Genomic DNA, 24,165 nt, shown 5'->3' with positions numbered 1-24,165 from the left:
TACAGAAAGAGTGGGAGAAAGAGAGATTTCACATCTGTTGGTTGGCTCTCCAGATGTCACAGTGGCCGGAGTTAAGTCAGGCGAAGCCAGCAGCCAGAAACTTCATCCAAGTCTCCCATGTGGGTGATGGGTGCACACATGTGGGCTGTGTTCTGCTGCTTGGTTGAGGCCATTTGCAGGGAGTGGGTCGGAAGCCAAACAGCTGTCACAAACTAGTGCCCATATGGATGCCACTGTTGCCAGTGGTACACCGCTCCACCTGCTGCACCACATTGTGGGACCCAAAACTTACGTTTGTTTTACTGCTAAAGATGCATGCTTTAGCTTTACTGCCTAAAATCTTACATACTTAAATATTATCATATATCTTGTAGAGGTATATTTCATTTAAATTCAGTTATTTCATGTAAGCACTTGTCCCCCACTGATACCCTTTTTATGAAGGTTTATTTATTGTCTGTATTTGATTAGCTACCTGAGCTTACTTGGTTTTGACATTTGTTTCAGGAGAACGCCAGAAAGTCCTGAATTGGCTGTTGTCATATAATCCTTTGTGGCTTCGAATTGGCCTAGAGGTAAGCATGTTTGCAGTTTTGAAAGCAGTGTGTATTACATATTTTTTTTTATCAATTAGATGGCTTTATTTTGAAAGTTACAAAGGCATTTTCTTAGCTTGGTTTACTTTTCAATACAATGTAAGATCTGTTAGTAAGTACTCCTAAGTTAGACTATGCCATTGTGTCTTGCCATTATATGTTGTGATATCATTAAGAGTAATTTATCTATAACTGCTTAAATGTGATGAATATGTGCTATAGGTAATGACAGCTACACAAAATTTATTTTTGAACATGAAATGAAAAAACTAGGTTATTTTAAATATAATTTCTAACTTAAATGTCATTAGTACCCAGTGAGGTATGTATTATTGCCACTTTACTGACAAATAGCCAGTTAGGTGTTGAGTGAGTTGCCAAATATCAGTATTCAGTGAAGATTTACAATCTACCTCAATATTGCACTTCAATTAATGGTCAAATCTTTGCAGACTTAAGAAAGCTTCAAAGACTTAACAAAACTTATATAGATAAATTTCTCTATTTTGGCAAGTGTTAATACTTCTTCATGCTTTTATCTCCATATTTTATCAGTATAACATAGGGTTAAGGATATAGGCTATGTTTTTTAGTCTTTTTGAATAATAAGCATGTGGAGGTTAAACTAATGTCATATTTAAGTCATTTAGCCACAAAGACATCTGAACTTCCCAAATTTTGCAGAAGCTTGTCCATTTGTTAAGCATTCTACTTAAGGGGACAGTTATAATGAGATTTGAACAACATGCTTGTGTTTTTCTTTGATTTACAGGAAAAATCTTAAATGTAAATATTATTTGCCAAATGATTAAGAATTGATCTTAGTCCTGCATTGTATCTTTTTTCACTGTGAAGTATTACGCATATTAAAATGTGCATAAACGAGTCATAGAGCAATAACTTAGTGACTAAATCCTCACTTTGCATGTGCTGGGATCCCATATGGGCAATGGTCATGTCCCAGCTGTTCCACTTCCCATCCAGCGCCCTGCTTGTGGTCTGGGAAAGCAATAGAGGACGACCCAAAGCCTTGGGAACCTGCGCCTGCATGGGAGACCCAGAAGAAGCTCCTGGCTGCTGGCTTCAGATCGTCTTAGGTCTGGCTGTTGCAGCCAATTGGGGAGTGAACCAGTGGATGCAAGATCTTTCTGTATCTATTCTATCTGTATATTTGCCTTTCCAATAAAAATAAATAAATCTTTTTTAAAAAGTGCACAAACCACTAATGTGCAATTTAAAGATGTTATTTAGTGTTTAACCATTTCAGTTCTTGTCATTTCTTTAGGAAATCGTGCCCTTCTCCAGTTTCATCCTTTGCATCCCTTTGCTTCTTGAAGATAGTATAAAGCTTCATTGGGCTTTAACTGTTTTTCTTTTCAGACAATTTATGGAGAGCTCATCTCACTGCAAGACAACAGTGATGTCACAGGGTTGGCTATGTTTATTCTTAAACGCTTGCTTTGGAATCCTGATATCGCAGCTGAATATCGCCATCCCACTGTTCCCCATCTCTACAGAGATGGTAGGTGTTGCCGCACCGTCTCCCAGCTGTGTAACTGGCTTGACTCTGTGCTGTTCTCGGGGAAACCAGTGTAAATAGGTTGCTGCTTGCACTACCTTCCCTTCCTCCACCCCACCACTGCCCATCATTTTCTGTATCATTGTTTATAATCATTCTATCTGTCCGCTATCTCTGCCCACATCCTCCCTCAGACACTGTGCCAGTCCACTGGAGGTGGTCTTGTTATAACTTGTGGCTGTAGATCTAGTATCTAGGATGGTGCCTATCTATAGTAGGTGTTCAGTAAACCTTTTTTGAGTGAGATCAATCAAATCTCTTGCTGTTTCTGTGCCTATTTGCTTGTTCATGAATTGGATATATAGAATAATATCTGGTCCTTCATTATTATGACTAAGTGGGATCATAAATGTAAAACAGTAAGAATGACACAAACTGCCTTATTTTTGCTTGCTGCTCGTTTTACTTACATATTATTATTAGCATATTTTTAAGTGAACTTGCCTGCTATGCGTTAACTTACAATGCTTTTCTTGTAATTTATTTCAGATCACGAAGAAGCTTTGTCCAAGTTTACACTGAAGAAGTTGCTATTGTTGGTCTGTTTCCTTGATTATGCAAAACTTTCCAGACTTATTGATCATGACCCCTGTCTCTTCTGCAAAGATGCTGAATTCAAGGTATAGTTTTCATTTGTGCTTCATATCATTTTCCTGTTGAAGACTCATTTGCTCTGACATGTTCTCTCTTTAGGAAAAAAGTCATTTTTAAAAGAAGAGTGCTGTGGAGTAAAACAATACCAGCTAGTGACTCTTCACCCAGCTTGACAGTGTCATTGCTTGGACTGCTTGTTTCAATGCCAGTACTCCTTCCTTTCATAAGGCAGCAAGTTACATATTAATTGGCTCACCCTTCCATGGCAGATAATGTTTGAACCTCAGTTGAAGCTGAGCTCCAAATTTTGGGACATGGGTTTTACAAGAGCATCGATGGATTTTTTTCGGGGGGGTGATCATTTTTGGCGGGAGTGATCTTTCACTACACATTATTTACTATTTTTAAAATGGCTTGAAATTAGAAGTAAATTATATTTGTGTTATTACCATATGGTATTAATCTGGCAATCTTTTTGTAAAACTTTAATTTGATTTCTTTGTGTATAGCAGAATGACTTAGAAGATTTTTTTTTTAATCATAAAAAATGATATGCTGAAATATAATACCTAACATGTATGTCTTTATAGGCTAGTAAAGAAATTCTTCTGGCATTTTCAAGAGATTTCCTAAGTGGAGAAGGTGATCTTTCTCGCCACCTTAGCTTATTGGGATTACCTGTTAGTCATGTTCAGACACCATTTGATGAATTTGATTTTGCTGTGACAAATCTTGCCGTAGACTTGCAATGTGGAGTGCGCCTTGTGTAAGTATCAGAATGATTTTGCTTAGCAGAATAATCTAAAATTTTCTAGAAAATACTTTTTACCCCTGTTGACATATGACTAAAGTCCGGTAAAAATAGTAGAAATTCCCAACCTCAGAATAGAAGTTGGGAAGAGAATTAAACTGAGGTGTCAAGTGTTGAAATAGCACCCCTGTGTTGGTAGTGGCTTCAGTATTGTTTGAAACTATAGCATTAGCCTTACTTTATACATGAGGAACATAATTTGAATCCTTAGGTAGAATGACTTGCCCAAGTTTATGCAGTGTAATTTGTACATTAACTCATGATATTTTCTTCAACTTATGTAATGCTTCCTTAGTTATACACTGGAATTCCTAAGATTGGGCAAGGAAGAATGATGGGTTCCCGGTTTGTGCTTTTTTTTTCTTAAATATTTATTTATTTTTATTACAAAATCAGATACGCAGAGAGAAGGAGAGACAGAGAGGAAGATCTTCTGTCTGATGATTCACTCCCCAAGTGACTGCAATGGCCAGTGCTGTGCCGATCCAAAGCCGGGAACCAGGAACCTTTTCTGGGTCTCCCATGCGGGTGCAGGGTCCCAAAGCATTGGGCCGTCCTCTCCTGCTTTCCCAGGCCACAAGCAGGGAGCTGGATGTGAAGTGGAGCTGCCGGGACTAGAACCTGGCTCCCATATGGGATCCCAGCGCGTTCAAGGCAAGGACTTTAGCCGCTAGGCCATGCCACCAGGCTCCCGGTTTGTGCTTTGAAGGAATGGCCTTCGGCTTGCTGTGGTTGCCTCTTTAAGATATTGGACTTGAAGAAATCTGTCTTGTTTCTGGGGCACTCCCTACTGTGTCTTATGTCCTTCTAAAGGAAGCAGTTTTATTAGTCAAAGAAAAGGGTTTCTTTAATAGTAAGGTACAGTTTTTCACTGTGAAGTTAAGTTAAGCCTCAGATTTACCAGTTATTTTTACGTAACAGTTTCATTTAAATATCCTTACTCGTAGGCGAACCATGGAACTTCTCACAAAAAACTGGGATCTTTCAAAAAAACTCAGAATTCCAGCAATCAGTCGTCTTCAAAAGATACACAATGTTGACATTGCTCTTCAAGTTCTTAAATCACAAGGAATTCAGCTAAGTGATGAACATGGTAAAGACACATGAAAATGATCTCTTCACTTAGCATTTATGTGCATAGAAATTATGCTAATTAACTAACTTTTCCTTTGTAGGAAATACGATACAATCCAAGGATATTGTGGATAGGCACAGAGAAAAAACTCTTGCCTTGCTTTGGAAAGTAGCGTTTGCCTTTCAGGTACTGTATATCTAGTACATTTTGTAGTTTTTAGCAATTTTGAGTATTGACATACAAAAGCAATTCGAATCAAATAAAGACTACTAGGGTTTATTCTCTCCCTGAAGGTGAGATAATTCCCAGGCACAGGTACAAGTTTAAGCTTTACTGTCCACTGACAAAGTTGGTGTTAGATCTTTCTCACAGAGAAGAAACTGAAGTTGAAGCTTATGTCATTGATTAGAAGTAATGTGAGGATTGGAGCCGAGGCTTGCATTGCTCTACATCCCATGTTTTAAGTATTGAGCATTCTAGTGCTTCTATGGGTTATGTTTGTCTTTTGAAAAAAATGAGTTTTTCATGGTAAAACTTATGTTCTATATATTTCCCTAGATTTTTTAAACTTTCTTACTAGATTAATTTCACTCTTCAATACTTTCTCTAAGTAGAAAACAGAAATTTGTTTCTGTGTGTTAAAAATACATTTTTATCTTTTTTTGTGTGTATTTCAGGTGGATATTTCTCTAAATTCAGATCAATTGAAGGATGAAATTAACTTTCTAAAACAAACACATTGTATAAAGAACACAATGTCTGCTCTATCATGCCATTCTGATGCTTATATAAACAAAAAAGACAAAAGGAAAAGTGATTCTGTTGGGCAATATAGTGAAAACGTTAGATTATTGATGGATTGGGTGAATGCTGTTTGTGCCTTTTATAATAAAAAGGTAAATTTCTTTGTGTTTATTTTAATCTAATGTCTTTTTTAAGTGGAGTAACAGAGCTAAAGAAACACCAGGGCACTTCGCCCAGTTTGATACAGGAAGCTGCTCTCTGCCTTTGTGTTTCAGCAGTTCCACTTTTTTTTTTTTTAAAGATTTTATTTATTTTATTACAAAGTCAGATATACTGAGAAGAGGAGAGACAGAGAGGAAGATCTTCCGTCTGATAATTCACTCCCCAAGTGAGCCGCAATGGGCTGGTGCGCGCCGATCCGATGCCGGGAACCAGGAATCTCTTCCAGGTCTCCCACACGGGTGCAGGGTCCCAAAGCTTTGGGCCGTCCTCTACTGCTTTCCCAGGCCACAAGCAGGGAGCTGGATGGGAAGTGGAGCTGCCGGGATTAGAACCGGCGCCCATATGGGATCCCGGGGCTTTGAAGGCGAGGACTTTCGCCGCTAGGCCACGCCGCCAGGCCCCAGCAATTCCACTTAAAACCAGTGTCCTTTTCAAGGTCTACTTACTCTCCTGTGTTTTTGTGTTCTTTTTTGTTCATTTTCCAGTTTAAAATGTCCCTCAAGTGTATTACTATAGCACTGTCTAATGTCCTAAGATTGTGATACCTAAAATAAGGTTATATATTGATTGACTGATGAAAATGTTTTGACCAGCACCTCCCTACAGCCTAATCCTATACTGTGTTGATGAGTTTGATATTCATTATTTCCCTGATCACAAATAATAAGAGTCAGCCATATTTGCTGTGATTTCTGAAGACTGCTGTAGGAATTACTACAAACTGAATGGCTTAAAATAAAAACGTGTTGGGGCCTATTATCTAGTGTTTATTTCTAGTGGGTTCTATAGTGTGTTAGGCTAACTGCAGTATATATCACTTTGTTATATATTTCATAATATCCTGAAGGGTTAGTAGGTTTCCAGTGCATAAAAATAATAAGTGTTTGAGGAGGTGAGATTGTTAATTTACTGATTTGGTCATCCCACATTATGTGAGTGTACTGAGTTTTTTTTATTATGTTTCCTAAATATCTACAAATACTATGTCAAACAAAATAATGAAAATGTTTTGTGTCACTAGTCCAGGAATGGAAGTCGGAAACCAAAGTGTTAGCCAAGTCATGTTCTTACTAAATACTTGCGGGAGGGGAGGAGGGAACTCCATTTCCTATGTCTTTTTCTGAAACTGGCATTTTCAGCAATCCTTGGCATTCTTCACCTTGCAGGCGTGCTTCTTTAGTCTGCCTTTGTCATCACATGCAGTTGTTTCTGTATTCTGCTTCTCTTGTCACTCACAAGTCATAGTTGAGTGTACTTTATACCCATGTGACTTCATGTAATTGATTATAGCTTTAATGGCTCAAATTCACGTTATAAAGTTCTAGGCAACACATGATGTTTTGAGGGATACTCTTCAATGCACAGTAATTAGTAGCCTGACAGCATAAGTTTATAATTATCAACATAATCATGTCTGGTTTTTGGAGTGATCAGTGTAATTGAGAATTTGGTTGTAACTATATTATTATGGTAATCTTAGCTATTAAAAGGAAATAAAGGACTACAAAATTGCTAAATGTCTTGCTACCTAAATGCAGTCATTATTTTTCTGGCATTTCCACTCAGGTGGAGAATTTCACAGTGGCTTTCTCAGATGGCCGTGTCCTGTGCTACCTGATCCACCACTACCACCCTTGCTATGTGCCTTTTGACGCCATCTGTCAACACACAACCCAGACCGTGGAATGCACACGCACCGGCTCAGTGGCGTTAAACTCATCATCTGAATCTGATGACAGTGCTCTGGATGTGTCCCCCAAGACCCTGGATCATGGTTAGTGCCTTCACGTGTAACCTTCCCAGTTCTTTGCCATGCCAGATATTTGGTTTGAGGAGTCTAATATCTGTTTTTCCACCTGCATACTAGAAAATGCTTCGGAACTATTCAAAGAGCTCCTGGAAAATGAGAAGAAAAATTTCCATTTAGTTAAGTCTGCAGTTCAAGACCTTGGTGGAATACCTGCCATGATTCATCATTCAGATATGTCAAATACAATTCCAGATGAGAAGGTAAGTCATCTGAGAGTCTTAATATTTTTGATAACAAGAGTTTCAGGAGATAGCAAGATGTATATATTCTCTGTTGAAATATGGTTGACATGTTTTGTATTTTCTCTTAGGTGGTCATTACTTATTTGTCATTTCTGTGTGCAAGACTTTTAGATCTTCGTAAAGAAATAAGAGCTGCTCGTCTTATACAGGCAACCTGGAGAAAATATAAACTAAAAGCAGATCTAAAACGCTATCAGGTACTCCTTGTAAATGATAATATTACAGTGTGAATCGTTCCTTATAAGATTTTAGTTAATTGACTTCTCATATGACTTTTAAATATTATTGCTGTGTGAAGTTATTATTGTTTTTTAGGTTTTTTGAAGTTATTGCTGTTTCGCTTAAAAAATGTATTTATTTGAAAATCAGAGTTAGAGAGATCTTTTAAGTAAACTGCTGGTTTACTTCACACCTGGCTGCAGTGCATGGCGCTTAGCCAGCCCAATGCCAGGAGCCTGGAATTCCATCTGGGTCTCCCACGTGGGTGGCAGGAACCCAAACACTTGAGCCTTCTTCTATTGGGAGTTAAATCAAACGTGGAGCTGCCAAAACTCGAGTCTGGACTCCCAAGGGATGCCAGCGTCTCGCACCAGCTTAGTGCATTGTGCCACAGACCTGGCCCTGTTGCATGAAGTTATTGAAGTACATTTAATAATTGTGTATTACATATTTTGAGTTGAGGAGATAGGGTTATTTCTCCCTAATTGCTGGGAAACCTTTGATTTTATTTGTCTTCCAGCCTCTTTTAATTCTTTCACTTGGTCTGCTGCAGTGAAAGATGTGTGGCTTAACCAGGTTTCTTAATTTGTGAAGCCCAAGTGAGGGAGTTTTGCTTTGACTCTTTCTCTACCTGTTGAAATCTAATCAGCCTTCAGGAAACTCTGCTCCCTGAGGCTTGTCCTCAGAGTGTTGCGGAGTATCAAGTGTCCTGTAATTAGCAAGCCCAATTCTGTTTGCCACGAAACTGTTTCTTGGAAGATACTTATTGTTGGAAGCTTCTAGGAGAATTGATTTAGAAAAAAGATTTATTCATTTGAGAGGCAAAGTTAGGAAGAGTAAAGAGGAGATAGGGATCATCCACCTACTGGCTCCCTCTCCAAACTGTCAGCAACATCCAGTGTGGGACATAACTAGATTCAGGAGCCAAGAACTTCTTCTGGGACTCCCATGAGCATACAAGTGCCCGAGGGCTTGGGCCGTCTTCCTCTGCTTCCCAGGCACGTTAGCAGGGACCAACATCTCTTGGGATGCTGCTACTACACTCGGTGACTTGACCCCCTGCACCTTCCTGTCAACCCCAGATGTTTCAAAGTTTTCAGGAAAAGATCTTTCTTAGACCGTTCTCAGACTTAACTCTTTTTTTTTTTTTTTTTTTTTTTTTGCAGCACTGAATGAGAATAGTAAGAAGTAGGTATTAGACTATATGTAGCCATGGATTATTAACCATAGAAGTTCCATAGGTTTTTACTACTCAGATCCTTTTTTCTTTGTTTATTTTCTTGATACAAATAGTGCAGAATTTCTCACTTTTCTTTGTAAAGGGCTAAATGAAAAACAATTTCTGTAGCTGTGTTTAAACTTCATTGACCCGATCTGACCCCTGCCTTTCTTCTGGGTTGGCCCTCTGCCACCCCATCACCTCTGCACCTCCACCCCTGCCTCACCTACGCGCATTTTTTATTTGGAACACTGAACAGTAGACTGCTACGTGTCCTGGTAGGATATTACAAGCCACTAAACTATTAGCATTATCTGGAGATAGCTACTTTTCAGGTTTTATGTTTTGCTTGATTATCATTTTTATAATTTACATAAACTCTGCATTGAGTGGCTCAAGCATTTTATAATGACAAGGAAGCACTAGCAAGTAGCCAGAAGTAACTGATGAATTCTCAAAGAAAGACTCCTGCCCATCCACTTGACAGTTCTTCTGTCAACAACTCGGCATAAACTGTAAAACCAAGTAGATCTTCATATTTGGCCTGTGTATGAAGGAAGAAGCCACTGCAAGGAGGTGATGTGGGGATTGCTCCTCATTGGAGAATTTGCACAAAGTCCTTAAGGGAAGTGTTTCTTGTGTGCTGAGCTCATCCTACCTTGTCATATCCCATTCCTTACATTTGGCAATGACTTTTCCAAGGTAGAGAACCAGTTTTGTCCTGGGGCCTGTGGGGAAGCTGTTTGTCTTCACCACACTTCCCAAGACTGGCCACAGACAGCTCCAGCCACCTGGCCTTCTGCATGACCTTGGTACAGAGCCTGCTTTTCTCCCAACTGATGGATGAAAATCTATACGCCTCTTTCATTATGACACTTGATTTCTACCACAGGCCCGTTTTCCAGCTAGATTATGGAAATGTTCCACATTCATGGGCGGGGGCGGGAGGGGGGTGCTAGGGTCAGAGTGAGTCCCTTTTGTTTCTTCTGCCTGTTACCATTCCTGCTCTGTCTTTGCACTCTTGTGTTATTTAGTAATCAGAGGCTACTCTCCTAACCTTATAACCCCTCAGTAATATGCCGTTTGCCCAGGTATAACCTAAGAAAGCTTGCTTTCTAATACTTAGTTAACATGCCACTTGAGACAACCCCATTCTATGATGTACCAAGATTTCATGTCTTGGTACCACTTCTGATTTCAATTTCCTGTCTGCCCATGCTGGGAAACAGCAGGTTTTGGCTTCAGTTTTTGGGTCCCTGCCACCCACTGGGAAACCTAGATTAATTTCTGGACTCTAGATTTAGTCTAACCCAATCCTGGCTGTTTTGGGTATTTGGGAAGTAGACTAGCAAATGGAATAGATTGCTTCTCTCTCTTTCTCTTTGCCTCCTGTATATTATGAAAATCAATAGATACACATTTTAAAATAGTTTTGTGACACTTTATTTTGCTTTCATCAGAAATATCCCTGGCACATATCACTTTCTACCTCAATGCCATATACTTCTAAACTGCAGTGTTCGGTGTTTTAAAGCATTGTTATTTTTTGTTTGTTTGTTTGTTTGTTTGTTTAGGTAATAAGGCTTTATTTTGACTTGACTTTCTGCAGATCTAAAGGCCATTGCTTTCTCAGGAGCTCTGGCAGTGGTGTTAAAAGGCTTGGTCAACTTGATATACATAATTCTTACTGTACTGCCCAGTTTTACAAGTGTCAGGTCTTTTACCTTTAGAGGCATGATCCAATACAAGGCACTTACCATTTCTTACTTCATGTTTTAATCACATTGATTCTCATTTTTATGTTAAAATAACAATTTGACAGCATGTGCACACAGGTGCCATCTACTGCTTGCTTTTATTACTGAGGCTCTGTAGCTCATTGTGTATGACTTGCTATCCCAGACAGCAGTCTGTAAGTTGATTTCCACCGGAGGAAACAACTCAACTTCCAGTTTGTAATCTAGTTAAAGTGAATAGCTAAATGTAGCCTTGGAAAATGTAGCAACATGATTAATGTCATGGTCTGGTCTGCCAGTCTAGACTGCCTGCTTGAAATCTCAGCTTTGTTTGGAGAAGAAAAATCGCATGACTTCTCTGCTTCAGTTTCCTGAGAGAGAATAATGTCCGCTCATTTGTTTTCAGAGTTATCGTGAGTTTTAAGTGCATCATTCAGAAAATATTTAGAATGGTACTGGACATAGGAGATACTGTTATTCATGGTAGATAGTTGTTAGAAGTAATAGAAACAAGTAAGGCATGTGAAGGGTACTGGCCTCCAGTATTCCCTGGGCAGCCATCTGCTCTTTGACCACATGGTGTTGAGCATGTGAGAGCCCAGTCTCAGAATCTGAACTGCATCCAGGTCGCTAGAGTCTCAGTGGATTAACACCAACCACAGCAGCTGCTACACTCAAGAAAGAACTGTGTTCCCTCCCACTTTTTGTATTGTTCAAATTGTAACAGTAATATTATACTTATACTGTAAAACGTTTTTTCAGACTCCTGTTTATTGCAAGTTAATCATTGATTCACTGGACCGGAATCTGAAGACATACCTTCTTATATTATATTGCCTCTATCTCCATTACTGAGGCTCTATGATAGATAATACTTTTCCATGATTTTTATCTTAGACCATTTCTTGGGACTCTTTTGTCCAGCCTGAAAACACACCTACAAATCTTTCACCAGGCTCATTTAATGTTCTCCATTTATCTGTTTTTCAAAGAGGAACATAAGAAGCCTGACAGATATTTTAATTCTAGGATTAATTTGGTTAATAATGGATGATTATCTAAACATAGTTTTTAAGATCTTTAATTGTTTAATTCACATTGCTAATGTTTTTCTTCTTAAGGAAAGAGACAAAGCTGCAAGAATTATTCAGTGCGCTATAATCAGTTTTCTAGCAAAACGACGATTGAAAAAAAAGGTTAATGCAGCACTGGTAATTCAAAAATACTGGCGGAGACTGATTGCACAGCGAAAATTATTAACACTGAAGAAAGAAAAACTGGAAAAGGTTCAAAATAATTCAGCATCTGTTATTCAGGTATAGCATCCTTGACTGATGGTGAACTTAAAAAAATTTCATTGTATTTTTTGATGTGGAAGGTAAAATGCAATGAAGTTTTCCATAATTATATTTTACGATTTTTTAGTACAGTCAATGCTTGGTATTTGAATGGGTCTGGTTCCTGGATCCCAGTAGATACCAAAATGTGAGTGCTCATTCCCAGCATGTAGTTTATATTTGGCCTAACTGCTGTTTTTAGAATACAGCCACATCCATTTGTTTATGTGTTTTTGAGCTGTGTTGGCAAAGTTGAGTCTTTGTAACAGAACTGGCTCACAAAGCTGAAAGTACTTGTTCGTGGTATTGTACAGGAAAAATTTACTTACGCACAATCCAAGTGAATGTTCTGTGTGTACTTAAAAAGAGTGTGTTCTGTTGTTGTGTACAGTGGTCCATAAATGTTGATAGCTACACTTGTTTGATAACGGTCCGTTCTTGTATATCCTTACTTGTTTTTTTCCACTCATGCTTTTACTAAGCCACAGGTAACAGCGGCTTAGTAACCTGTGCACATGTCTTCCTCGATTCAGATCTTTCAGTTTTTGCCGTATGTGTTTTGAAGGTCTTTCGTTGGGTAAATACTTATTTGAGATTTTTTTAGTCTTTTTGGTGAGTTGAGTCTCTTTTTCATTATGTAATATTCTTTATGCCTCCCCATACTCTCTGGCAACCAGTGCTCTAACTGTTTCTCCACTTTCTTTTCTAGAATATCAAATTAGTTTGACCCCTTTGATTTGTCGCTTAGTAAATTGCCACTCTAAGATGACATGTTTCTTTTTCTGGCTTGATAATTTATCAGCAAATAATATTGCTTGGTATGAGTATATCAGAACTTTTTATCCTTTCAGTTATTAAAGGATATTTAAATTCCCCTGGTTTTTTTTTGACAGTTATAAACAAAGCTTGTATAAACATTTGAGTATAGGATTTTGCATAAAATTGTTTTCAACTATCTGGGGGAGTGTATGATTATTAGATTATAAAGTAAGACTGTTAGCTTTGTGAGTAAATCCAAACTGTCTTCCAAATGATTGCAGCATTTTACATTCTCTCAAGAAATGGATGAGTTTCTGCTACTCTGTATCTTTGTTAGCATTTGGTGTTACTAGTACCTTTGTTTTAGCTATTCTGAAAGGTAGGTGGTAGTATCTTGTCTTTATATCAGTTTGCAAATCCCAAGTGATGTTGAGCAGCTTTTCACATGCTTAAGGCATCTATTAAAAATTTTTTCTGCCAATTTTTAAATTAGGTTGTATGATTTCTTATTGTTGATTTTTGTTAAAGATTTATTTATTTTTATTGGAAAGTCAGATATACAGAGAGGAGGAGAGACAGAAAGGAAGATCCTCCGTCCGATAGTTCATTCCCCAAAAGTGACTGCAACGGCTGAAGCTGAGCCAATCCGAAGCCAGGAGCCAGGAGTTCCTCCAGGTCTCCCATGCAGGTGCAGGTTCCCAAGGCTTTGGGCCATCCTCGACTGCTCTCCCCCGAGGGCCACAAGCAGGGAGCTGGGTGGGAAGCAAGGCCTCCGGAACTAGAACCGGTGACCATATGGGATCCTGTGAATGCAAGGTAAGGACTTTAACCACTATGCCATCGAGCCCCTTATTGTTGATTTTTAAGGCTCTTTATCTATTTAGGTTTAAAAACGTTCTCAAATGTTTGTTTTAAAAATATTTTCTATTAGTCTGTAGCTTTGTTTTCACTCTTTTTTTTTTAAGATTTATTTATTTTTATTACAAAGTCAGATATACAGAGAGGAGAGACAGAGAGGAAGATCTTCTGTCTGATGTTTCACTCCCCAAGTGACTGCAACGGCCAGTGCTGCACCGATCCGAAGCCAGGATCCAGGAACCTCTTCCGGGTCTCCCACGTGGGTGCTGGGTCCCAAGGCTTTGGACCATCCTCGACTGCTTTCCCAGGCCACAAGCAGGGAGCTGGATGTGAAGTGGAGCTGCCGGGATTAGAACCGGCGCCCATATGGGATCCCGGGGCTTTGAAGGCGAGGACTTTCGCCGCTAGGCCACGCCGCCGGGCCCTGTTTTCATTCTTTTAAGAGAATCTTGTGTGCTGATTATTTTTTTTATGAGTAGAACACTTGATATTTTGTCTGAAGTGTTGTTGCCAAATTAAAGGTATTTAGATTTTGTGCTGTCATGTTTTAAGCTGTTTAGTTTTGTAGTTTTATTTTAGTTAATTATTGTAAATGATATACAGTAAAAGCTTACATCCACTTTATTTTTTTGCATGTGGATGTGACTTGTTTAAATCCTATTTGTGAAAAATAACTTGCTTTTCAATTCAATATCCTTAGCATTTTTGTCAAAGATAGTTAATTCTATGGTCTCCTTCTGACATATTTATTCTTTTTTCCAATACCACAGTCATGATTATGGTGGTTTTATATTAGATCTTGACAATAGGTAATACTTGTCTGCCAATTTTGTTTTTTTTCAATTTTGTGTTGACTGTTCTTGAATTTTTTATCTTTCTATATAGTGCTAGAATCATATTTCTAGGTAAGGTTTTGACTGGAGTTATAGTGAATAAAATGGGAAGAACTGAAGCCTTAACAATATTGAGTCTTTCTGTTCAGGATAGTATCTGTTTAGATCTTTTGAAACTGTGCTCTTTTGAAATTTTATTCATAAGACTCAAACCTACTTTTTCAGATAAATGTGCGATTTTTTTTTATTCTAATATAAGTGCTATAGCCTATAAATTTGTTTAGCTTGCTTTTATTTGTGTTTTTAAAATTTTCTTGATAATCTCTAAGTAAATATAGTTTATTTTTTTATTAGTCTATGCGTTTTATTTTACTGCATTTATGAAGTTAATTAGGAATGGTGACAGGTACTTCCTTGTTTTTTTCTAGGTCTTCAGAGGAAAGAATGTAATTTCTCTACATGCAATTTGATGTTAACTATAAGTTTTTGAAATTGAGGAAGTTCTTCTCTATTCATAGTTTGGGATTTTTCTTTCCCGTGATTTTACTGTATCTTGTTCATCCTGATTAATTTATTGCTCTTCAAATTAATTGGCTTGACTATCAACTGTACACTGTTTTCATTCCACTGAGTTTTTTGTTTTAGTCATAGGATTTTTTTAGTTCTATTATTCTCATTGATTCTCATTTACGTCTTTGGTGTCTGATCATGAGACTGTTTAAATTAAAAAGGAGAATGTTAATAATCATATAATTGACTTTTTGAGTTGGGGCCAGAAGTTCTCATGTGCCTTCTATGGTTGTCAGTTCCTTATGTGTTTCACTAAGTGGTGATTCTCAGGCCTAGATCCTGGTATAGCTCCTTCAAATTCTAGGGAAGAAAAATGAAAAAGTAAAGATAGCAGCAATCTAAGTACTATTTTTGCTTCCATGTGCCTTTTCTTTTAAGTATTTGTTACACTTATTTGGAAGGGTGAATACCAGAGAGAGGGATTGAGAGAGGTCTTCATTCTACTGATCCATTCTGAAATGTCCGCAGTAGCCATGTCAGGATCAGGCAAAGCTTAACCAGTAACTCCATCCAGATCTCCTACATGGTTTTCTACTGCTGGCTTCTCAGGTGTATTAGCAGTAAACTGGATCTGAAGCAAAATGTAGCTGGGTCTTGAACTGGCACAGCAATATTTGATGAAGGTATCATAAGCAGCTTAACTTGCTTTACCACAATGCTGAACCGAAGCTTTTGTTGTTGTTGTTGTTATTATTATTATTAAACGCAGCTTAATAGTGCCTTATGCAAAGAGAGAGAACCTATTTTCTTTTTTCAGATTTGTTTGTTTTCATTGGAAAGGCAGATTTACAGAGAGAAGGAGAGACAGAAGGAAATATCTTCCATCTACTGGTTCACTCCCAAAGTGGCCACAACAGCCAGAGCTAAGCCAATCTGAAACCAGAAGCCAGGAACTGCTTCCATTTCTCCGATGCTGGTGCAGTGTCCCAAGGCTTTGGGCCATCTGCCACTGCAGTCCCAAGGCTTTGGACCATCCTCTACTGCCCCCCCAGGCCATGAACAGGGAGCTAGTTGGGAAATCGAGCAGCAGAAATGTGAACCAGTGCCCATATGGTATCCCAGCCCTAGAGAATGGAAGATTAACTAGTTGAGCTATTGTGACAGGCCTGAGAACTTATTTTTTGTTTTCCAGGTCATTTTGTAGTAATAACCTTGACTATAATTTGATATGTGTTTTAATTACATGTCTGCATGGTAAGAGAAATAATATGGAATATGTTTCTTGTTAGGCTGAAGAGTAAGAACAATATTTTAGGTAACAACGAAGGAGGTGCTAAAGCAGGTGACTAGCAGGAAATAAATATTTTCTATAACTTCTGCATTCTTGGCTGATGTGCTGGGGCCAAGCATAGCTGATACGCTGAACAGTGCGATAGGAGTGTGAGGTGTCCGGGCCTTCTGTTCTTCACAAATACATGAGGAAAGAGAAAATAACCTAGGGAACCACTCCTTTCCCCCTGGAATCTTAGGAGCATTTGAATTATTTTGGACAAATAAACCTCTAGAAGAAATCATCTAGATCTTGCTTACCTGTAGCCTGGAATCATCTGTATCCTAGCAATACAAATATAGCTGAGTGTTTACCATAGCCCTTTGTATTTAGCTGTTATACTGTTGGATTGACCTAGACGTTACATTACCAGCATGATTTTTCAAGGAATAGAATCTTTGTCACTTTTCAAGTCTTTGTAGAATTCTACATTTTTTTAAACTATGTATCTGTAGTTTCTACATTTTTAGAAATAACTAAAGGTATTCTTAGGCAAATAGTTCCCTGAAAGTGGTCTGGCTCATTTCTTTATCCTGCTTCTGTAGTCGTTCCTTGAATACGTCATAAGATTGTTTCCAGTACCTCAGCAGATGCTGATCTGTACATGTTGAAGTTTTTTAAATAAAATTTACAAAATGAATTTTGTGGATGCGCATATTTCTGTGCACTTTAAAATTGTCTCTAGGTGGTATGTTACACCTGAAATTACAATGTAAGAGATACATAAGTGGTTACCATATTGTTATTGACTACAGCGAAATGACTGGGAGAAGACATCTGTCCATGTTGTTCAGTACAGAAGCAATTTGCTTCTCTAGTATTTTCAGCTTTCCATTGTTTGGATGCATGAAACCAGGAGATGGAGCTACAGCTATGCTTATATTATTGAGCTTGTTATGTCATGGTATAGAATCCCTCACCCAAGTAATTTCCAATCATTTTAAGTAAAGCAACCCTAAATTAAAGGGAACATAACATATAAGATGCAGAGAAAACTTGCAGAATCATTGAAGATGAATATGTAATTGAATATATTGTGATAGTTTTGTTTAACTCTTTGGCTTCTATAATAGTATAAGTTGGTTTATATTCTTGATTCTGGAATACAGATACAGTGTAAGTATAATGAGGAATAGGATGTATTCTTGAATTACCTACTAATCCACAAATGAAAGAAATAATTAGTTCAAATACATTTGTTTTCCAACTTAATGTTTTTGTTTATAAGTGGTATATTACAAGAATTAGTGTTTTCAGAAGTGTTAAGTAAATGAAGTTATGTCTATTTTACTTTGTGTCCTTTCTTAATCTTTTTCAGGGGTATTGGAGAAGATATTCCACTAGGAAAAGATTTCTGAAATTGAAATATTATTCAGTCATCCTGCAATCCAGGATAAGAATGCTAATTGCTGTTACATGTTATAAGCGATATCTTTGGGCGATAGTTACAATCCAAAGGCATTGGCGTTCTTATTTAAGAAGAAAACAAGATCAACAGAGATATGAGATGTTAAAATCATCAGCCCTTATAATTCAGTCTGTGTTCAGAAGATGGAGGCAACGTAGAATGAAGTTAAAAACGAGAGCTGTACTTATTCTGCAAAGAGCTTTTAGAGAGTGGCATTGCAGGAAACAAGCCAAAGAAAAGTCTGCTGTTGTCATACAATCATGGTATAGAATGCACAAAGAATTACGAAGATATCTTTATATTAGGTCCTGTATTGTTATCATTCAGAGAAGATTTCGGTGTTTTCAAGCTCAAAAGTTGTCTAAAAGAAGAAAAGAATCTATACTGACCATCCAGAAGTACTATAGAGCCTATCAGAAAGGAAAGACTGAGCGCAGCAGGTATTTGCAGAAAAGGGCTGCCGCCATTCGCCTGCAAGCTGCCTTCAGGGGGATGAGGGCTCGTAATCTCTGCAGACGCATTAGGGCTGCCTGTGTTTTGCAGTCCTATTGGAGAATGAGGCAAAACAGATTACAATTTTTAAGCTTTAAGAAGTCTGTTGTCAGATTGCAGGCACACATAAGAAAGCATCAACAGTTACAGAAATACAAAAAGATGAAGAAAGCAGCCCTTGTCATTCAGACTTATTTGCGGGCTTATGTTACAGCCAGGAAAGTTCTAGCATCCTATCAGAAAACACGTTCTGCTGTCATCGTTCTGCAGTCTGCATGCAGAATGATGCAAGCCAGGAAGACGTTTGTTCACATCCGCACGTCTGTTGTTAAAATCCAGTCATATTATCGTGCTTATATTTCCAGAAAGAAATTTCTGAAACTGAAATATACTACATTAAAATTGCAGTCAGTTGTCAAGATGAAGCGAGCACGTAAACAATATTTACACTTAAGAGCAGCTACAGTGTTTATTCAGCAGTGGTACCGTGCCCAAAAGATGGCTGCACAAGAGAGAGAAGAATATATACAGATGCGGGCATCCTGCATCAAACTGCAGGCTTTTGTTAGAGGCTACCTAGTCCAAAAGCAGATAAGGTTGCAAAGAAAAGCTGCTATTTCACTGCAGTCTTACTTCAGAATGAGAAAGAAGCGGCAAGATTTCCTGAAAATTTATAAAGCAACTGTTGTCATTCAGAATTACTATCGTGCGTACAGAGCACAAGTCAATCAGAGAAAGAATTACCTGCAAGTCAAAAGAGCAGCTACTTACTTGCAGGCTGCTTACAGAGGTTACAGAGTACGGCAGCTGCTGAAACAACAATTTTTAGCTGCTGTTAAAATCCAAACTGCTTTTAGAGGCTACAGTCAAAGGGTGAAGTACCAGACTGTGCTTCTGTCTGCTGTGAAGATTCAGAGATGGTATAGGGCATGTAAGACTGTTCGTGATGTAAGGACACGTTTTTTAAACACAAGGGCAGCTGTGATTTGTCTCCAATCTGCCTATCGTGGCTGGGAAGTTCGAAAGCAGGTCAGGAGGGAGCACAAAGCTGCAATGGTAATTCAGTCTGTTTTTAGAATGAAGAAAGCCCAGAAACAGTTTAGGTTAATGAAATCAGCCGCCTTTGTCATCCAGCAACATCTGAGAGCATGGATTGCAGGAAAGAAGCAGCGTGTGTGGTATATTGAACTGCGTCATGCGGTAGAAGTGCTTCAGTCTGCATGGAGAGGAAGAACAGTGAGAAGACAGATTCAGAGGCAACATGAGTGTGCTGGCCTCATACAGTCATACTATAAAATGCATCTGCAGCGCAAGAAGTGGAAAACTATGAAGAAAGCTGCTCTTCAGATTCAGATGTATTACAGAGCTTACAGTGTTGGCACAGGACAGCGTCATTTATATTTGAAGACAAAAGCAGCTGTATTAATCTTACAATCAGCTTACCGTGGTATGAAAGTGAGGAAAAGAATAAAGGATTGCAACAGAGCAGCAGTTGCTATACAGACTAAGTATAGAGCCTACAAGGCAAAAAAGATATATGCCACTTATAGAGAATCAGCTATTATAATTCAGAGATGGTATCGAAATATTAAAATTGCAAACTGTCAACATAGGGAATACCTTAATTTGAAGAAGACAGTAATTAAAACCCAAGCTATTTATAGAGGTGTTAGAGTAAGACAACATGTTAAACGAATGCACATGGCAGCCACTTGTATTAAAGCCATGTTTAAAATGCATCAGTTGACAGTAAGATACCGTAGACTGAGAAGAGCAGCTGTTGTAATTCAAGTAAGATACAGAGCATATTATCAAGGTAAAATTCAACGTAAAAAATACCTGACAATGTTGAAAGCTGTCACTGTTCTTCAGGCAAGTTTTAGAGGAGCTAGAGTTAGGCAGACTGTAAGAAAGATGCAGATGGCAGCAACACTTATTCAGTCATACTATAGAAGATACAGACAGCAAAAATATTTTAATAAGTTGAAAAAAGTAACAAAAACTGTTCAGCAAAGATACCGTGCAGTGAAGGAAAGAAATACACAGTTTCAAAGATTCAACAAATTGAGAAAATCTGTAATATGCATTCAGGCTGCTTTTAGGGGCATGAAAACCAGAAGACATTTAAAAGTTATGCATTTAAGTGCAACCGTTATTCAGAGGAGATTTAGGACTCTAATCATGAGAAAAAGATTCCTATCTCTCAAAAAAACTGTTGTTTGGATTCAGAGAAAATACCGTGCAAAACTTTGTGCAAAGCATCACTTACAATTCCTTCAGCTGCAACAGGCAGCTATTCAAATCCAGTCTGGGTACAGAGGATGGGTGGTACGGAGGCAGATCCAGGAGCGGCACAGGGCTGCTGCTTCCATCCAGGCTGCTTTCAGAATGCACAGGGCTTGCGTCGAGTACCGGGCCCTGAGACAGGCCTCCCTGGTGATCCAACGACAGTACCACGCCAACAGAGCTGCAAAACTACAGAGGCAGCGTTTCCTCAAACAGAGACGTTCTGCCATGGTCCTTCAGGCTGCATTTAGGGGTATGAAAACAAGAAGACATTTGAAAAGCATGCACTCCTCGGCAACCCTCATTCAAAGCAGGTTTAGGTCTTTCATGATGAGGAGAAGATTCATTTCTCTCAGAAAAGCTACTATTTTTGTTCAACAGAAATATCGAGCCACCATTTCTGCCAAGCAAAAATTGTACGAATTTTTGGAGTTACGCAAAGCGGCCATTATATTACAGTCATCTTATCGAAGACTCCAAAAGAAGAGGTTACAAGAAAGGAACAGGGCTGCAATTGTCATTCAGGCCCTGTTCAGGATGCACAGAACATACGTTGCATTTCAGACTTGGAAACATGCCTCAATTCTGATTCAGCGGCGTTACCGAGCATACAGAGTGGCGAAACTGGAGAGAGACAATTTTGTCAGGCGATGGGATTCTGCCGTGGTCATTCAGGCTGCGTACAAAGGAATGAAAGCCAGAGAGTATTTACGGAAAAAACACAGAGCTGCTGTCCTCATACAAAGCACATATAGAATGTATAGGCAACATTGTTTGTACCAAAAACTTCTGTGGGCTACAAAAGTAATACAACAAAAATACAGGGCGAATAAAAAGAAACAAGAAGCTCTTCTACATAACACACCGAAGGAAGCAGCAGTGATTTGTGCTCAGGCAAGTTGTCAAGGCATGAGTGTAAGGCAGCATGTTCAGAGACAGCATCAGGGTGCTGTTATTAAGAAGCATTTTGTTTATTTTTAAAGATTCTATTTATTTGAAAGAGTTGGGGAAGCAGGATCTTCCAGATACTCACAAGGGCCACAGCTGGACCAGTCCCTCACCCTGGAGACAGGAGCTTCTTTCAGGTCTCTCCTATGTGGGTGATTGGGACCCCAAAACTTGGGCCATTTTCTACTTCTCTTTCCTAGCCATTAGCAGGGAGCTTGATCTGAACTGAAGCAGCCAGGATATGAATGGGCGCCCATGTGAGATGCTAGCATGGCAGGAGGCAGCTTTACTTGTTATATTACAACACTGGCCCCACAGAAGCATTTTAAAGGTTTTTTTTTTTTTTTTTTTTTAAGATTTAATTATTTTATTAGAAAGGCAAATTTATAGAGAAGAGAAGAGGAAAAGATCTTCCGTTCATTAGTTCATTCTCCAAATGGCCCCAATGGCCAGAGATGAGCCATCCAAAGCCAGGAACTTCTTTAGGTCTCCCATGCAGGTGCAGGATCCCAAGGCTTTGTGCCGTCCTCTACTGAGTCATTAGCAGGGAGCTAGATGGGAAGTGGGGCAGCAAGGACATGAACCAGCACCCATATGGGATTAAAGTCTTTAAAGGAGATGTTTTCTCCACTGTAAAGCAACGGGACATAGAGCATGAACTGCAGGGCAAGCCCATGTGGTTGTTTTCGTATAACCTTTCTTACAGAGGGATATCCAGTGTGTGCATTTGGCTGCCGTAGTGTTGAAAATGTATGGGCCCACAATTGGTTATTAAACAGAACTGTGGTGATTGTTATGCAGAATTATAGATCATGTCGAAAGAAAAAGTGGCTCAAGCTGTCTCTGGCAGCATGAAATTTAGACAAGAATTGAAGCCGTATCTGAGCAAAACACGGTAGCCATTATTAACCAGTCTGTCCTGCTAAAGCAGAAAAAAACTCGATCTGAAGTTGCACAAAGTTGTGACGCTCCAGTTCACATGTGGTGTTAAGCTTTCCTACCTGCTTGTTCATAGGAGGAAGAGAATCGTTCTCACAGGAAAGATGCAGTGACTATTCAGAAAACTTTTCATGAAATGGTCACCAGAAAACTGGAAATGCAGAAATGTGCGGCCCTACGAATTCAGTCCTTCCTTCAGATGGCTGTGTATCGCAGAAGATTTCTTTGCCAGAAAAGAGCTGCCATCACGCTACAGCAGTACTTCAGGGTGTGGCAAATGAGAAGACAATTTTTAATGTACCGAAAAGCAGCAGTGGTATTACAAAATCACCACAGAGCCCTTCTGTCTGCAAAACATCAAAGACATGTTTATCTGCAGACCAGAAGCAGTGTTATCATTATTCAAGCTAGAATTAAAGGATTTATACAGAAAAGGAAATTTCAGAGAATTAAAAATAGCACCAGAAAAATTCAGGTATTTACATGTTTAAATGCAAAATTTTGTCCTTTTGTTACCAGTATTTGAATTTATAAAACAAGCTAAAGCAGGTCATAAAGAATTGTAGTATAAGTAACCATCTTGTTTCTCTCCAATATAGTTTTGCTTATGTTGTTGGGAGATTTTTTTAAAGTGTGAGACAGGCCAGAACACTGAGTAGATTTTGGCCCTGGACACACTACGCTTGGTATAATTCACTTAATGTTAATCTTAGCACATCTGTAAGAATTGTTCTCTCATTAGTCAACTTACATTTTAAAAGTTAAAAATTTAAGCTAAAGTGAAATGTTATTTGGCATTATGTAACTCAAATCATAGTGTTTTACTCAATTAGATCTAGCTGCATTGACTAAATATATTGTTTAGTACTTTTGACTTCTGAAATGCTTTTGTGTAAATTCCAAACGTAAACCTTGGCTGAGTTCCAGGCTCCTGGCTTCAGTGTGGACCAGCCTTATCTGTTTCAGCATTTGGGATATGAACCAGTGGATAAAAAACATCATTCTGTCTTGTTTCTTCTTTCTGCTTTCCTCTTTGTCCTCCTGCTTTGTTCCTCTTTCATTACTCTTGTTCTTTACTGCTTTTTTCCATGTTCCTCCTTAGAAATTTAGAAAGGTTAAATAACTTGCCGATTTTGCACAAAAGCAGGTCCAAGAATTGAGTCCAAGTACTTCAGTCATTTCTGTACTAAGTTGAAGAATGAATTGGGAACCACCAAGTAAATTGCATGGACAGAATATTCCAGTTGCAACAGATAACATAGGGAATTCCATAGCCTAAAGAGAGCAGTAGAAAGTGACATTGAACTACATTAGCAATGGAGACCGTAAGATTTTTACTGACTTCATAAGAAACGGGGAAAAAAAAATCAGTATTTTTTCTAGAGGAAGTTCCAGAGGAGTTTAAGCAAGAGCAGGTCAGAATCCCATTTTTATTTTTAAAATATGGTTCTCGCAGGAATGTGGAAGATAGATGAAAGATTAAATGCAGAAACTGGATTGGAAATTGTTAACAGGAGCTGAAGTGAAGCATGGTCATGGCTGTGTAAGAGATTGTAAGGATTAGTGTTCAAAGTTAGAATTTGTTTTGTTACATGAAACTTTCCGTGTGTGGCTTATG

The 24,165-nt window shown here is 38.5% G+C and overlaps 1 protein-coding gene across 1 annotated transcript in view; it reads left to right on the top strand.

The window, feature by feature from the left end:
• The window catches only part of ASPM (assembly factor for spindle microtubules), a 44,424-nt gene that overhangs the window by 9,004 nt on the left and 11,255 nt on the right, over nt 1-24,165 (top strand). Inside the window, 14 exon segments of the mRNA XM_058668966.1 lie at nt 508-575; nt 1,977-2,118; nt 2,665-2,795; nt 3,360-3,535; nt 4,528-4,673; nt 4,756-4,841; nt 5,333-5,551; nt 7,188-7,395; nt 7,489-7,631; nt 7,742-7,870; nt 11,969-12,163; nt 17,793-21,629; nt 22,114-22,127; nt 22,215-23,022. Coding sequence (XP_058524949.1) covers nt 508-575; nt 1,977-2,118; nt 2,665-2,795; nt 3,360-3,535; nt 4,528-4,673; nt 4,756-4,841; nt 5,333-5,551; nt 7,188-7,395; nt 7,489-7,631; nt 7,742-7,870; nt 11,969-12,163; nt 17,793-21,629; nt 22,114-22,127; nt 22,215-23,022 — 6,302 coding nt within the window.

This window comes from Ochotona princeps, chromosome 10 (assembly GCF_030435755.1).
Source record: "Ochotona princeps isolate mOchPri1 chromosome 10, mOchPri1.hap1, whole genome shotgun sequence".
NCBI lineage: Eukaryota > Metazoa > Chordata > Mammalia > Lagomorpha > Ochotonidae > Ochotona > Ochotona princeps.
The sequence above is the reverse complement of the archived record's forward strand: the minus strand, read 5'-3'. Positions and strand labels throughout refer to the sequence as shown.